General features: G+C 39.5%; 1 protein-coding gene across 2 annotated transcripts in view; it reads left to right on the top strand.

Annotated features, from left to right (window-relative positions):
• Window positions 1–2,934: 2,934 nt before the first annotated feature.
• The window catches only part of LOC124170646, an 87,186-nt gene continuing 74,931 nt past the window's right edge, over window positions 2,935–15,189 (top strand). The window contains exons 1-3 of one of the 2 annotated variants that reach the window (XM_046549508.1): window positions 2,935–3,325; window positions 3,428–3,614; window positions 14,562–14,675. In XM_046549508.1, the coding sequence (XP_046405464.1) occupies window positions 3,452–3,614; window positions 14,562–14,675 (277 nt within the window). In that variant the 5' untranslated portion in view covers window positions 2,935–3,325; window positions 3,428–3,451. The remainder of the gene's footprint in view (window positions 3,326–3,427; window positions 3,615–14,561; window positions 14,676–15,189) is intronic. The other variant, XM_046549509.1, reaches the window with a different exon arrangement.

Genomic DNA, 15,189 nt, shown 5'->3' with positions numbered 1-15,189 from the left:
TACCGGAGTAAATTTTAGGAGTGACTGTGGAAAACCTTGTGTGTCTTGCTTGGAGGGTAAGTAGCCAAGGCACCCTTTCTCCAAGAGGAGTGGGAAGAGAGCCTCGGAAAGACTAGGCCTCATCCATTCAGATGTATGTGGCCCATTTCAAGTGACTTCTCATGGTGGAGCGAATGGTGGAAATACTTCCTGGCTTTTATTGATGACAGTACGAGAATGATCTTTGGGTACTTTATAAAGTCTAAGGATGAAGTGTTTGAGTGCTATAAGAGATTTAAATCACTGGTAGAGAACGAGACGGGATTATGAATCCAAGCCATTAGGACTGACAACAGTACAGAGTATGTGAGCAATAAATTCCAGAATTTTTTGTTGGATTGTGGAATCCGGCACCAGAGGATGGTACCATACACTCCTCAACAAAATGGTGTGTCCGAAAGGGCCAATAGGACTCTGGTGGAGATGGCATGCTCCATGCTCAGTGATGCCGGACTGAGCAGGTGTTACTGCTGAAGCGATTAATACCGCCATTTACATGAGAAATAGGTCTCCATCGAAAGCTGTGTTTGAGAGCACACCTGAGGAAAAGTAGAGTGGGAGTAAAGTGGACTTGTCCCATTTAAAAATATTTGGATGCACAGCCTAAGCCCACGCTCCAAAAGAGTGTATAGGAAGTTGGACCCTAAAAGTCAAAGGCTCATATTTGTAGGATACTGTGAGGACACCAAGGGATTCAAGTTGATTGATCCGTTGAATCCCGTGGAATGTAGTGAGATCAAGGGATGTAGTTTTCCTTGAGGATGATTTCCTGTGCACCCCAGTGAAAATTCCTGAGGCTGATTTACCCGTCTTGCTCTCGCTCCCATGAGACCCTACCAAGTAGCATGATTGGTCCATCAGCTGAGCAGCCCATGGAAGTGAATGCTGACAGGCAGCTATTGGAGTCACACCCAAGGGAGGAACCTGTGCTGACCAGTGAGGAGCGGTATGTGGAGCTAGAATGTGAGCAGCCTATGCATCCAACCGACATTCAACCTGAGGAGCCGAGGATAGAGTCGTATTTGGTGGAAGAGGAGGAGGAGGTGCCAGACCCTGAGGCATCCTTGTCCCCAGATCCTGCTGATGATGAACCAAGGTATCCTAGGAGGGAACCTCATCCTAAAGAATATCCTGGTTACATCCTGTATCAGGCTATTGTGGAGGAAGGTAAGGAATTGACGGTTGATGAGGCACTGAATGGAGCAGATTCTGCACAGTGGAAGGCAGCTATGGACTCTGAATACGAGTCTCTTCAGCGAAATGGTGCTTGTGGATTTTCCAAAAGGCAAGAAGGCAGTCGCATGTAAATGAGTGTTCAAGGTGAAAAGGGATGCTGATGGGCTTGTTGACCAGTACAAAGCACGTCTTGTTGCTAAGGGCTTCACCCAGAGACGAGGTATTGATTATGAGGAAACTTTTTCCCCTGTGGTGAGATATTCCAGGTTAAGATTTTTAATTGCCCTTGCAGTGGAAATGAACTCAGACAGTAATCACTTTGATGTGTCCACAGCCTTCCTTAATGGTGATCTTGTGGAGAAAGTGTACATCGACCAGCCAGAGGGCTTTGTTGTTAAAGGGAAGGAAAACAAAGTGCGCTCGCTGAAACGAGCAATTTATGGTTTAAAACAATCATCAAGAGCATGGTATGAAAGGATAAATCTTGTCTTGTTTGAAAGATTGGAATTTGAACCTTGTATGTATTGTAAAAAGGGCAAATGTATTCTTGTGATCATTTTATATGTTGATGACATTTTCATTTTCAACAATAACTTAAAAGAGAGGTATACTAAAATTGAAACTCATGTCCAAATTTGAGATGAAAGATCTAGGTGAGGCAAAGAGTGTGTTGGGCATGAGAGTACAGAGGCAAGATGGTAAAATTATGTTGGACCAGAAGAGATACAAAGAAAATGTCTTGAGAAAATTCAATATGTGTGAGTGTAAATCTGTCTGTACACCTATGGAAGTAAGTCATGAGTTATTCAAAGGTTCTGAGCAACAGTCTGATGAAGTGAGCAAATTGCCACATCAACAATTGATTGAATGTTTGATGTATTTAGCTGTGTGTACTAGGGCAGATATTTTGCATGCTGTTGGAATCCTAAGTAGATACAACACTTGTTTTGGGTTGGAGCACTGGAAAAGTGCTAAGGGTGTGCTACGATATTTAAAGGGTACATTAGTGTTCAAGAAAACAGGTGAAAGTGTTGTTGGTTTTGTGGATGCGGACTGGGCTGATGATAAATATCTGTGGGTGATAAGTGTGACCAAAAATCCTGCACAGGGTTTTCCTTCAAATTGACAGGTGCTGCTGTTTCGTGGGAGAGCCGAAAACAAAGGACTGTCGCCGTGTCAAGCACAGAGGCAGAATACATGGCTCTCTCTGAAGCAGCATAAGAGTGTATGTTCATTCACAGCCTGTATAAAAGTATTTAGGGTGAAGAGAAAACACTTGTGCTATTCAATGACAACCATGAGTCGGCCAAAAAATTGTGTATGAATAGGATGCTTCATACGAAACACATTGGCATTCGTCATCACTTTGTGAGAGAAGCTGTGAAATCCAATGTTGTAAGACTAAATTACTTAAATACTCAGGATATGACAGCGGAAATGTTAACAATGCCATTGACAAAACTGAAACATGAAAAATTATTTCAGCAACTGGGGCTTATGGGAATATAGCTTAAGGGGTGCTGTTAAATTGTATAGTTAATCTATATTTCTGATGTTTTCCGCTGGTTTATTTCATGTGTATTTTGTTTTCCTTTTGTTCATACCCCATTTACACTACGTTTTCTTGGATATCAAAAACCCTACATGTAGGGTTTTAGGGGTTTTAGGAGCCGACGCTTTTTGCCTTTCATTTGTTTTCACAACGCAAGCGCCAGCACCGCAGGCACAGGCCGCAGCCGCAGAGTTGTGAACGCAACACAGAGCTGGGAAGAAGTTACACGATGTTTTGAGGTTACGTCGTGACGTTTTTTTGGTTAAGCGGTTACGTATCGACGATACGTGCGTAGTGTAAACGGGGTAATAATTTAGTCGAAATTCATTGTTCGTCTTCACCAGAGCCTTCGTTCGCCGTGATGTTGTTGATCATGGTATCAAACTATGACTAATAGTATATAGTTTTGATACTTGAAGGTAAAACGGCTCGTGCGAAGTAGTTACTTTCAAGCCTTTGGATAAATTTATGTGGAGTAGTATATTCGCAGTGGTACGGAAGAAAAACGAGCAAGAGACTTTGGACTCCTTGTCATTCTCCTGTGTCTTGGACTGATAGGTAAGATGCACTATTTGCATTAGCTGAGAAATGACTGTTATATCTTTTAAAATGGAAAAAATACCAACTGGTTAATGCATCTTTGTCTGCTAATTACCGTAGGTGACCGTCAGATTGTAAATTGTCATGTTTCGGTGCAAATTGTGCAATGTCTCTGTATCTGGGGAGAGAAACTTTGAGATGCATCTCAAAGGGAAGAAGCATCGGCTTCGTTTGCATCTGGTATCTGACAATGGAGATGACGAATTTGCAGATGCAGAACCTTTTGAGCCATGGTCGAAAGATTATGGTAAGCCTGTTATGTTATGATATTTGTGATATGTTGGAAACAGGTTTCTTTCCTAATCTTAAATTGTATCATTGTTATTTAAATGCTTGTTATTTCCAATGTCGAGACTAATCTGCTTTCCTTAATTTATTTGAGATTCTTCTAGTTGACCTGACTTTATGTGGGATTTGAGCAACCCCTTGGGAAGATAAATTTACTATGCAATCTCTTCACTTTTACACTTCTAGCCTACCCATGTTTATTTGCAGGTTCTTTGGAGAATGTATTTTTATTCTCACTGCATTGCATTGAGGCCTGAGGCATTGTGGAAAGTTAATTTTTCCTTAAGTTTTAAATTAGTTTCAGGTGATTATTTGCTGGTCGTTAATGCCCAGCAAAGAAAAACTGATTTCCATCAGATTTGACACTGATTTCCAACAGGTTTGACGCACTGATTTCCTTCTCCTTTGAATCTGTTTTGAAAATTGAAACAGCTGGAAATCAGTTGTGAAGGTCCAACATGGCGGCTGTTTTCCTACTCATTTCCATGAATGTGGTTTGACTCTGGTTTCCACCGTTCAACAGATTTGAATCCGGTTTCCCCGTTTTAGCTATTTCGAATCTGTTTTCCACCGTCATACCGATCTGAATCTTGTTTGCAACTCGATTCTCACCTCCTATGACCTGCTGATGCATGAGTTATTTCCGCCAATTCCAAGTTTCGCAGAGCTGCACTCAACCAACGTTTCTAACTTCACATACTACATCTCTATCATCAATCTAGATGTAGACTCAGCAGTAAAAAAGTTTACAAAATACAACCTAACTAGATGAACTTCATGTAAGTCTCCCACCACAATGAAATAACACAGGCTCCATTAACGTATTTATTAAGTATGCACAAACCCTATTGGAAGACTTCTTGACGTAAACCATGCATTTGTACCTGATGATAGTGATGAATCGCTGAAATGCGTCGTACTTGAATAAATACTGTGGACATTCACAAAATTTTTTCACTTTCATTTATAACTGCAATATGTTCCACAACATCTCGCCAAACACCGTTGAATACAATTGCTCTTTATGATTGAATAAAGTGGTTTGTGTCTTACCATGCGGTGAGGTTGGACTGATATTTCGTGATCCCTGCTGGTCGCTTCTTCAGAGGCAATGGTGCTGCATGTCGGTCTGGGCTGGTACATAATCTTCAGGTTGGTGGGTTGGGTGTGGTGGGGGGAATAAGGGAGAGGTTAAGATGGAAAGTTTATTTATAATGGGCTTGTGATTTATTTTTCCATCTCCATTGTAATTTGTTGTATGCTTTTTAATCTAAATCTTCATAATACGCCGCAAGCTGCCTTAAAGTTGGTGGCAGGGTATGTCAGGACACCAACTGTTTACACTTAAAAATGAAGTGCTCTAATGAAGTTGGGATTGGTGTTTATTAAAGTCATTTATGGTTCGGGGAAAAACGAATTCCCATATCTATCCGTTTGGCAAAACATCTCTCTTAATTTATTGTTTCTGTCAGACCTGGAAATGTAGTGTGGCTCTAATATTATGTTCTCCGTGTCGCTCTTAAAGATATCCATTCTCAATTGTTCAAGCAATCTAAGCTTAGCACGCAGCCTCCGAGTCTCCAGGGGCTCCCAGCCTAATTCGTTTAACATCTGGGTAACGCTGTCTGTACGCCTGTACACCTGATGTAACCTTTACTAAATCAGAGCTAATTCCATCAAGAACTACTTTTTGTTTACGATCATTCAGAAAGTTGCGTATCCAGTTTACCACAGTTTCGTTTAATGGGCATGAATCTTGTTGGCCTATCAATAAAGTAAAGGTTTGAATTTGTTGACCCTGGCGAGAACTTTCCAAGTTTATTTTATGTCCGCTGGTTGCATGCTCTAACTGCGAAGGTTGTCCAAGCTGAGTGGCCCACTAAATCAATCTTTAATTTATTTGCTCGAATAGACTCTTTCTCTCGAATTTACATTCAACATTTGTTATACATTTATGGCTATATTTTCTTCCTGTTGATCTCGAAGGATATTATTTAACAATTGCTAAATAGAATGCCCAGTTAACTTTTTAATGAAGTTGCTGATTTTCTGAGGATACAATACTCACCAAACTAAGAAAACCCATGAATGCTGTTTTCAAACTATTGTTTTCAAAATTGGTGGTGCTGCATTCCCTGCGGTACTTGCAGATTCAATGTCTGAAATGATTCACTTATATCTGTCAGTAAATAGAATGATCATTAGTGTGTCTAAATGTTTATTTAAAAAGAGCTTAGAATTTCGTCATAATACTGTTCTTATACCCAATTCAATATATCTTTGTGGCTAAGGGGGAGGGTGAATTTTGTGGGACCTAGGAAAGGTTCACCGGGATGAGGGAGGGGCGGTGGCAAGAGATAGCCAGAATGAAATTAACTTTGCAAAATCTTCACAGTCCCCCTTCTTTATTAAAAAAAACCATAGGAGTCATTGTTGGCTGCTTACACACTGGAGGAGTGAAAACAACTGAATTTCCAAAGCGGTTGGCCACACATGCTGTCTTCACTTGCCAAGGAACTTTCCCTTTGCTCACCGCTGCTTGCTTGGGTAGCACCCCCTCAACCGCAAAGTAAAGGAGTATTGTAAATTGATCTGAGTATAGGATGTTTAATCATGAAAGCCATTTTGAAGATAATAGGGTGGTTTCCTATTATTTTTTTATTGCCTAAATCGAAAGATTATTACTCCTGGAGTACACATTTCACGCTTTTAGATTTTTAAATGACGATATCTATTTTTCGCGATTAAATGAAAAGTGAAAATTTTCAAGCGCGCGAAAACGCGACGCTTAAGTATGAATGTCGGGAAGTCTCTCCACGTGACGTATTTCTGGTTCCCCCTCCCGCCCTGCGAGGTGACCTTGAGGCGAGGCTTAGCGTTGATACGACGCAGGCTGCTAGCGGCTAGCCTAGTACCCTGCTGGCTGGTAGCGCTTGGCTTAAATAAGGATTATTAATAACTTATCAAACGAGGAAAACTTTCCGACCTTAGCCAGTTTTAATAAGTGATTGTTAAGACATGTTTCCCTGAGCTCTGCGCCTCATGCATGCAATGGTAACCTCAGACGACGTATAACTCCTATCTTCTCGTATAGAAACTAGGTCCCTGTGACGTCACGTGGAGTGGCATCGCATGGGCGCCAATCTGGCCCTTTTCAAATGAGGATAAAAATGGACCATTGCCATTCGTCTAACCCGGTATTTCTAAAACAAAATAATTTGTATATTATGAATACACTAATGGTGGGTAACGAATCGCAATCAATGCCTTTCGTTTTCTTTGATGAAGGAAACCACCCTATTGATCGCTTTCTTAATTTTTATTTTCCCTGTATGCCTATCAAGTGATTGAAGCTGAAGAAAGTAATTTGTATGTTTAATCTTTTGTGTTGCTTTCCAGTCGTATTAATGTTATAAAGTCTTCTCATATTGTCAAGTGGTAAAGGTGGTCAATAGTAGCTTACGCTTCAAGGTCTGACATGCTCCATGTCAGCGTATCAATGCTGTCCCAGTACATCTATTTATGCAAATGAGTGAGGAGTGAAGTGAGTGGTTGCTCATATGCATTTGGTTGCCTTCGCTCCATTAATCTTTTATACTGACATACTTTTGTTTAATACAGATTGTGAGGTGCCACTTAAACCATATGTCTTCACTAAAATTTCTCTTTTCCAATTGGATTCAAATGCATTATTTCCAATCCCAATGTGCACCGTGTATACATGCATTAATATATTTTTATGCTTATTATTACATTACCTTCTTTTAGAAGCTCCCGTGTATCATTCTAGGGAGATTCAGTTTAAAAACAAGAATTGATAAGATACTATTGAGCAAACAAGCATGCCTTTCATGGTGCATGGGGATGGTCAGCAAAACAAGGAATGTGGAGGGCCTCACACTGAGAATGTGGGGGAATGAATAAGGAGACGGTCTGTAAAGTAGATTGGAAAAAAGTTTTTTTTTTTTCGGGGAAACCTTTGTCCCATTTAAAAAAAATTGAAGAACTCTCAAAATGAGGCCCAAAAAATTGGGACCTCTAGGCTTGGACGGATCGGAAAAATATTTTTTTTTTTCAAATCTTGTATCTCCTGCCTGCTTGATACGAGAGGAGCAAAATTCATGTTCCATGTGTCTTTTGTTGAGGTTTTGAGTCGTATGTGATTGCTATACAATTTCTGGCTCATAATGGTCACAGGAGGTTTGATTGAAGCATAAGTGTTATAATTAAATCCTCGTGGAAGTATTGAAAAATCCCTGGTGGAGCAGCATATCCCAACAGGGGTTAAGCATCTGGAAATGTGTGTGTGGATATATGAGCCACAAAGTTATCCTGCCACACTCATGCTTATTGATAAAATTGAGAATCATGTCTTATTAATTGAGCCAGCATGTTAAGAGTTCATTTGGGGCTATCAAATATGTAAATGAAGTCACACAGCAATTGCTTGCATGAATTATTTCACTGACAATGAGAACTGGTAGCCATCACCAATTTATTATTGTTATTTTATTGAAAAACTCAGTGCTTTAAAGATTCCTGTCCCAATCTTTGCCTGAACTGAGATTTCATTTCTAAGGTTGACATTTTAGTTTACCTAACTGAACTATACTCTGTTCATTTTATCTCTGCGGGTGAGGTGGTGTGGCCTAAGCAAGTGGAGATGAGGGGAGGGAAAGTTTCTCGACATGTGACTTTGACGATCAGCAAACGGCAGGCGTGTCTTCAGTAGGTTGCCCTCAGACCTCCGCCGAGTTAACAATGTTAATCTGCTTGTGGAGAAGAGTTGCCAAACCTCGCATGTTCTCCTTGTATGTGACTAAGTATGCCTTTCAACAATGGTGCCTCATTTAGCACGGTAGCTGACTATGTCATGGGTTTCTGTGAAAGGATTATCCCCAATGCCTTCCAAATGAGTAGGTACATATATTGTCTCGGAGCCTGGGCCAAATTACCTGTGGCCACCTATGACTCACACGTTTTCAGTGACAAAGTAGGGTGGCTACATGCATTTGGCAACGTTTTGTTTGTCCTCCTCTCTCTCTCTCCGTAATACCCCTCCCCTATCAGCAAAGCCATCCAAGAGCATCCGGGCTCTCACGAAAGCTCACCCATAGGCATAAAGTGAATAGACTGTTGCTAAAAACTGACATAAATCGCAGGTGCCTTCATCTTATTGGAACCTATTGACTATATATTGAGTATAGGTTCCAATAAGATGAAGGAATCAGGAATATTAAATCATCTTAAATGAATTATAAAATTTGCTAGCAAATATTTTTGGTATCTTTATGAATAATTTTTTTCTGAAACACCTTGATTTTTATTCACCACCAAGATTTTAACCACTGTAAGAGGCGGCCGCCATGTTCCTTCCTTCACACCCCTACTCCCTATCCGATGCGCTAAGCAAACTTAAACCTCCCCACGTACAGCATTGCCTGGCGGGCCACCTTGAGTGCTTGCATACCCTAGTAAGGAGAAAAGTACTTTGGACCCGAGCATACGAGGGCATGCAAGCCAATGGGGAGAGACATATCTTCCAGACTGTGGGTGAGAGAAGGGGGACGACGCCACAAGAGCATCAGTGTATCTTTGACATAGTGACGAGTAGCATGTATTGTGTTGATACAAATACAGTCATATGTAAAGTAATTATTGGTGTTGTGGTGTGACATTCCCTTCCTCTCTCGTTGGGAGTTGACCTGGAAGTCTGAAAATTTTTGGGCCTTATTTTGAGTCAGTTCTAAAACTTCATGGGGACAAGTTTCCTGAAAAAATCAATTGTTCTGGTCTGCCCTTAAGGTCAGATTGCCAGTTTACTGACTTGAGATTGATCCTGAATGGGCTTTTTGAAGATATCCTGAGCTTAATACAACAACGCATGGATCAATTTGCACCATTTCATCAGGTTTGAAAAAGTTATCAAGGCAGCATTTCAAAAATCATATTTTGCTAATGTACTACTAAAGATCTGTGAGAGACAAACCCAATTTTTTGTATTATCATTTTCATGACCTCAAGGGCTAACATGAAGGCTACAGTACATAGTGAAAATGACTTACAGTTACTATTGGTAAATCAAGGTACAGGGGAAACCCGGTTTAGCGAGTATGGCAATTTGCAAGAATCGAGTTAAAGCGAGTGATAGATTTTGTTCTGCCAAATGGCCTATATTTTACGTGTAAAATAAATCTGATTTAGCGAGGTCAAAAAGTTCCTTCCAATGTGTATGCTCGGTATTACGACAGAAATATGTTGAGGGCGAAGCACTGCTGTGCCAACATTAACAATCATGTTTTGTATTAACAGTTTAGTACACTGAAAACACAAGATGTGCAAGCATGCATGTGATTTCTGGCCTTGAGTGCACTCTGCATGCTCCCATTTTACGTTTTTCTTTTGTTATGCCCATTTATTAGTAGGAGGGGAATAGGAGGAGGATGACAGTTTACCCCCATTCTCTTCTGCTGACTTCGTCGCTATAATAATATAATAGGCTACGTCTTAAGTGCAGGAACTTATATTGTAGTGAAACCCCCTCTCATCTTTTCACGTGTTAGGTATGGAAGTTGAAAGCGCAACGTTGCCGTAGTTAGATTGGTGCCCTTACATTGACTTTTGACTTATGCACACTCAGTGTATCGTTGTCACTGCATGCTATCCGGTGGTGTATATTTCGATATTTCATTTATGCATAGTAATGTAGTTCGATCAATATGTCATCAGCTATTGCCATGTAGGAAAATCACAGTTATTACCAAGATGGTAAAATAACAATCAACCGTAGGTTACCGAGAAGGGACTCAGCACTGCTGAGTAAACAAGTGTAAAAAAAATTTGAAAAAGCAGAAATCCTCTGCTAAGCGACCAATCACAGTGAATCTTCATCACATCACATCATGAAACTGATTTTGTCGCCATGATATATTCATGAAATTATCCAAAAACTTCAACCGCATACCAAACATATTGATTTCGACTAGTTATGCTGTTTTTACAGTTTTCCTCGGCAATCAAAAAAATACAAGAATTGGAATAAAATCACCGAAACTGGAGGAATTAGTATTTTAGAAAAGTATAAGTTTCTTTTTTTAATTATGTTGATACTCAACTAGATGGTTCCCGATAATGTCTCTTTGGCTGTTTAACTTCATTAAATACAGTGGAAATGAAAGAAAAACTGTAAATACGAATGATTATGAGACTTCAGTGGGTTTATTCAACACCTTCGGATACAATGAGCACTCGATTTATTGAGTGATTTCTGAGGGATTATGAGCACTCGTTAATCCGGGCTTCTACTGCACTCTGTAAATACCTGTAGTAGGAGAATTATTCAGATACGGAGTTAATCAGAACAAATTGAGCTCTCATTTGATATAGCTCATTTAATATACCTTTCTGTGTAACATACTACAGTAAAACCTGTATGTAGTGAACCTCTTTACATCGTAAACCTCCATACATCATACCACCCCTACGGTCCCGTCTGATTTACATGTAAATTTATAGGCAAACCTCTTTATAGTGAACCTCTTTATATCGTAAAACCTCCACTTATCATACCCAGGAGACACCCCCGAGACAGCCTAACTACCTCTGCAAAACGTACCGAGACAACAAGAGACCATAAACGCAGCCGCGATTATGTACGTGGAATGACATTTTCAGCAATAAATGTTTCACTCTTTTTTTCTTATATACCTTATTATGCTGTAATTTTCTCGTAAATCATTAGTTGTGGCCATTTTGTTCCATATGAGAGTATACCTAACAGTAAATAAGAAAAAATGTATCCAACTATCCTAATCATTTTAAGTGACTGTTGAATTCAGAGAACTCACATCTAGAGATGGGTCGAATAGCAGATTTCTCGAACTCGAATATCGAATTCGAATATTAAATCATTGCTCGAATATTCGAATACCTCGAATACTAAATGATGAATGCTGGAATGTTTGACTCGGTTGCCTATGCAGCAGGCAACACAAGCTTTTGGGGAGTAATTTTTATTTCCTTTAAAGGATTCGAACAGGAATTTAGCTGATTAATGGAATATTTTAATTTTATGGAAACAATTGGGCATATAATTATTTCAACTAACATCGCTTTACCCCCACTCCTGCTGCCAAGTGCTAGCTGACAATCTAAGGCATTTTGTAAAATACAAGCTCTTCTCCACCGGATTTTCTTCAATTATTTTCAGTCCATCTTTGGGAGTTGTCATGAGATATGAAGATGAATTGGAATTGCTATCAGGAAGAAACCAAATATCCTGAGAAAATATCTCTTCGTCTGGGACTGTAACAATAAAGATTTATAGCACCACTCATAAATTGTAACTTGATATATGTTTTCGGAAAAAAAATACCACATCAACTTCCGAGAAGCTCTGCTGCTCATATCGAGTCTCGCCAGAATGCCAAGCCTCCGTCCTATTTTGATATTTATTTCCTCGCTTAAAATGCTTAAATAAAGTATGAAATGCGTCGCGTTTGGTCTTGTTCTTTTTTAAATTATGCGCACATTACTAATATTTCAATCCAATAACGGTGTAATAATGATTTCCGAAAGTCATTGTTAGACACCTTTCGGGCTAGTAGATGACTCATGCAGCAGTTGACCTCCAGAAAGGGGGGAAATCGAAGCAGGTGGGTAGAAAAAGGTCAGTGGGTGAGAAAAGGGGGTGGGCGCGAGACACATTTTTATTTTTCTCGCGTAACTTGATATTTTTTTCGAAGCTAAGGTCTTCGTAATATGATCCCTGAGCGAGCTGGGACCTTTTTTTATTTCGAAGAAGAGGAAAGCCTCAGAGGGGGATAGCGGATCTTGGGAAATGCGCTAATGTTACTATCCCACGGTGCTCATGCAGCAGTTGAGCTCCAGAAATGGGGAACTTCGAAGCAGGTAGGCAGAAAAAGGTCAGTGGGTTAGAAAAGGGGGGCGTGAGACACCTCTTTATTGTTCTCGTGTAACTTGATATTTTTTCGAAGCAAAGGTCTTCGTATTACGACCCCTACCCAAGCTAGGACCTTTTGTTTGATTTCGGAGAAGATGAAATGGTCAGAGTGGGTGAGGCGAATGCTGAATGGAGGGGGATAGCAGATTGTGGGAAATGTGCCGATGTTACTATCCCATGGCACTGGAGTTTCCTGGTGGGGGAAACCGGGGATTTTCGGATTTTTTCACCCAGATCAATTTAGGTTCCTCACGTCGAACTCTTTTCACCGCTCTGACCCGCGAATTTGATGTAGTTCATCAACTTGCCTATAACGGCGCTGCATGCACTAAAAGACTAGAGTTCGGTACATTTTTCCGAGTCAACCACCAACGACGTGCGTGCGACAGTGTACGACGCGAAATTCAAAGTATTCGAGGTATTCGAGGTGGTATCTTTAGCATAACTATTCGAGACTTCGAATATTGAATACTTTCTAGTATTCGAGGTATTCGAGTATTCGCGGATACTATTCGCACATCTCTACTCACATCGCTTTCTCTCGAATCATGGTAAAAATCATGCAATTTCGCTCACTTTCTGTAATTATTAAAGAATAAATATTTGTTCACTGGTGCATGCATGTGTGTTTAAACACATAAATATAATGGTTTAAAAGACAGTAGTGCCTTTTATTTCCGAAGTATATGAAAAAATTGTGCCTGTCACTGAAACCTCTCTATAGTGAACCTCCATACATCAAATTGCCCAAATTTTGGTCCCCTCCATTACGATGTAAAGAGGTTTTACTGTATAAGAGAACAACGAGGAAAAAGTTGGGATACAGATTGCTGCTTTTTTTCTTTTAGAAGAGTTGTGGCTACTAGATTAATTAATATTTCTGCTTTAGCATACTTAAGAGCTATAGTAAATTTGTGTTTAGGAAAAGTTGCACATTGGCTAAATCTTATCTCATGTTAGTTTTGAAAAATAACCTTTTTCGATTAATTTGTAAAATGAGGGAAGGTATCCAAGTGTCACACTAGATTGCATTCAATTGCATCATTCATTGCATCTCAATGTGATAAAATGTGAAATTTTAAGAGAGAAGTGTTTTTGCTCAAGTATCTAATTGGCAAAAGTAGACTCTTCCTCAAGCCTAGCAATGGAATAAGAATCTATGTGTATGGGACTATTGGCATCAAATTGAGGTGTTGTTGTATCATTGGTTGTTTACTGTGAGTACTTTACTTGTTCCTACTATCAATACTATCTAGAAAATTAAGGATGCTTGAATAAAAGCTCTTAAAAATTAGTCTTCCATCATACAGCAAAGTCTTAATGCAATCTGTTGGTGACACTTGGGTACCTTTTCTTATTAGTCCAGGACTTCAATCTATTCAATTAGGTCTTCAAAAGATGACATTTCTCAAATGATACGAGCAATGTAAAGTATTAAAATGTTTATATCTTAATTTTAAATGTTAATCAAGGATAATAATTTACTTGTGTAGAAAATTTTATGTGAATTTTACTGTGACAGGTGTGGTTTTAAGGAGGTAATTATGTATGTATCCCATATTTGGCATCAGAACCTGCATCTATATACTATCTAGCCAGCTGCTACAGTGGACAGTGCAGCAGGGGGTTAGTGCTGCATGCCTGTCAAGTTTGTAACAACAATGGAAGCCCTAAGGAGTGTGACTTTAGGGTATACTTTATGTATGCTCCCTATAAGTTTACCCTGATAATGGGTTTCAAAACAGTACCTGAGATATATTTGCTGTTAATGGAGGCTTTTATCAGTCTTATTATCTTCACTTTGTGATTTACGTATATTCTAGCAGGAATATGATTCCAGCTGCAGGTTTTGAAAAAAATTAACCTTGCCACCTTCCAGGAGAGCTCCATGCTATTCCTCACATACCTGCTCGATGATCGAAGGAGCTTGATTTATGATTTCAGAAGTTCCTGAAATTGCCCCTGGTGAACCTATTCCTCCCGGCCTAGAGGACATTGTTGAAAGTCGCAATCATGTGCATGATGATGAAAAAGTACTGACAGGAAAGTCTGTCATTGGTAAGTGGAATAAGCATTTGTTTCTAAAATAGTATTTGAGCAGCATAGGAAGTCTATCAAGTGCATAGTCACATGCTTGATAGCTAAAAAGTATCCATGTTGAGTTCTACGGTTTGGGATCTTGAGAGTTGATCTCTCAATAGAGGTCATTGACTTAGAAGACTTAATGAGAAGCTGAATGCATGAGGGACTCAATAGAAGAGGAGACGAGTGTGAGATATTTTCCAATAAGAAAGTTTTTAAGAAAGCCTCCTCATGAAGTGCTTGATTGGCTTCTACCTGGAATGGGATGCAATTCATGGAGTTAGATGAGGAATTTTGCAGGAAAAATTGGTGTCTCCAAAGAAAAGAAGATTGGTGATTGTAACAAATAAAATGAAGATTCATGCCAAATAGTTTAAGAAAGCATATTTCCAATCCAATTATGCATTGTTTTTTTTTGCATTTCCCAACAATTATATTTCCTGTAAATGAGGTAACAGTTTTTTTTTACTGTTATTGTGAAGGAATGTAT

The sequence above is a fragment of the Ischnura elegans genome, chromosome X (genome assembly GCF_921293095.1).
Source record: "Ischnura elegans chromosome X, ioIscEleg1.1, whole genome shotgun sequence".
NCBI classification, from domain to species: Eukaryota; Metazoa; Arthropoda; class Insecta; order Odonata; family Coenagrionidae; genus Ischnura; species Ischnura elegans.
This window is presented reverse-complemented; position numbering and strand designations above follow the sequence as displayed.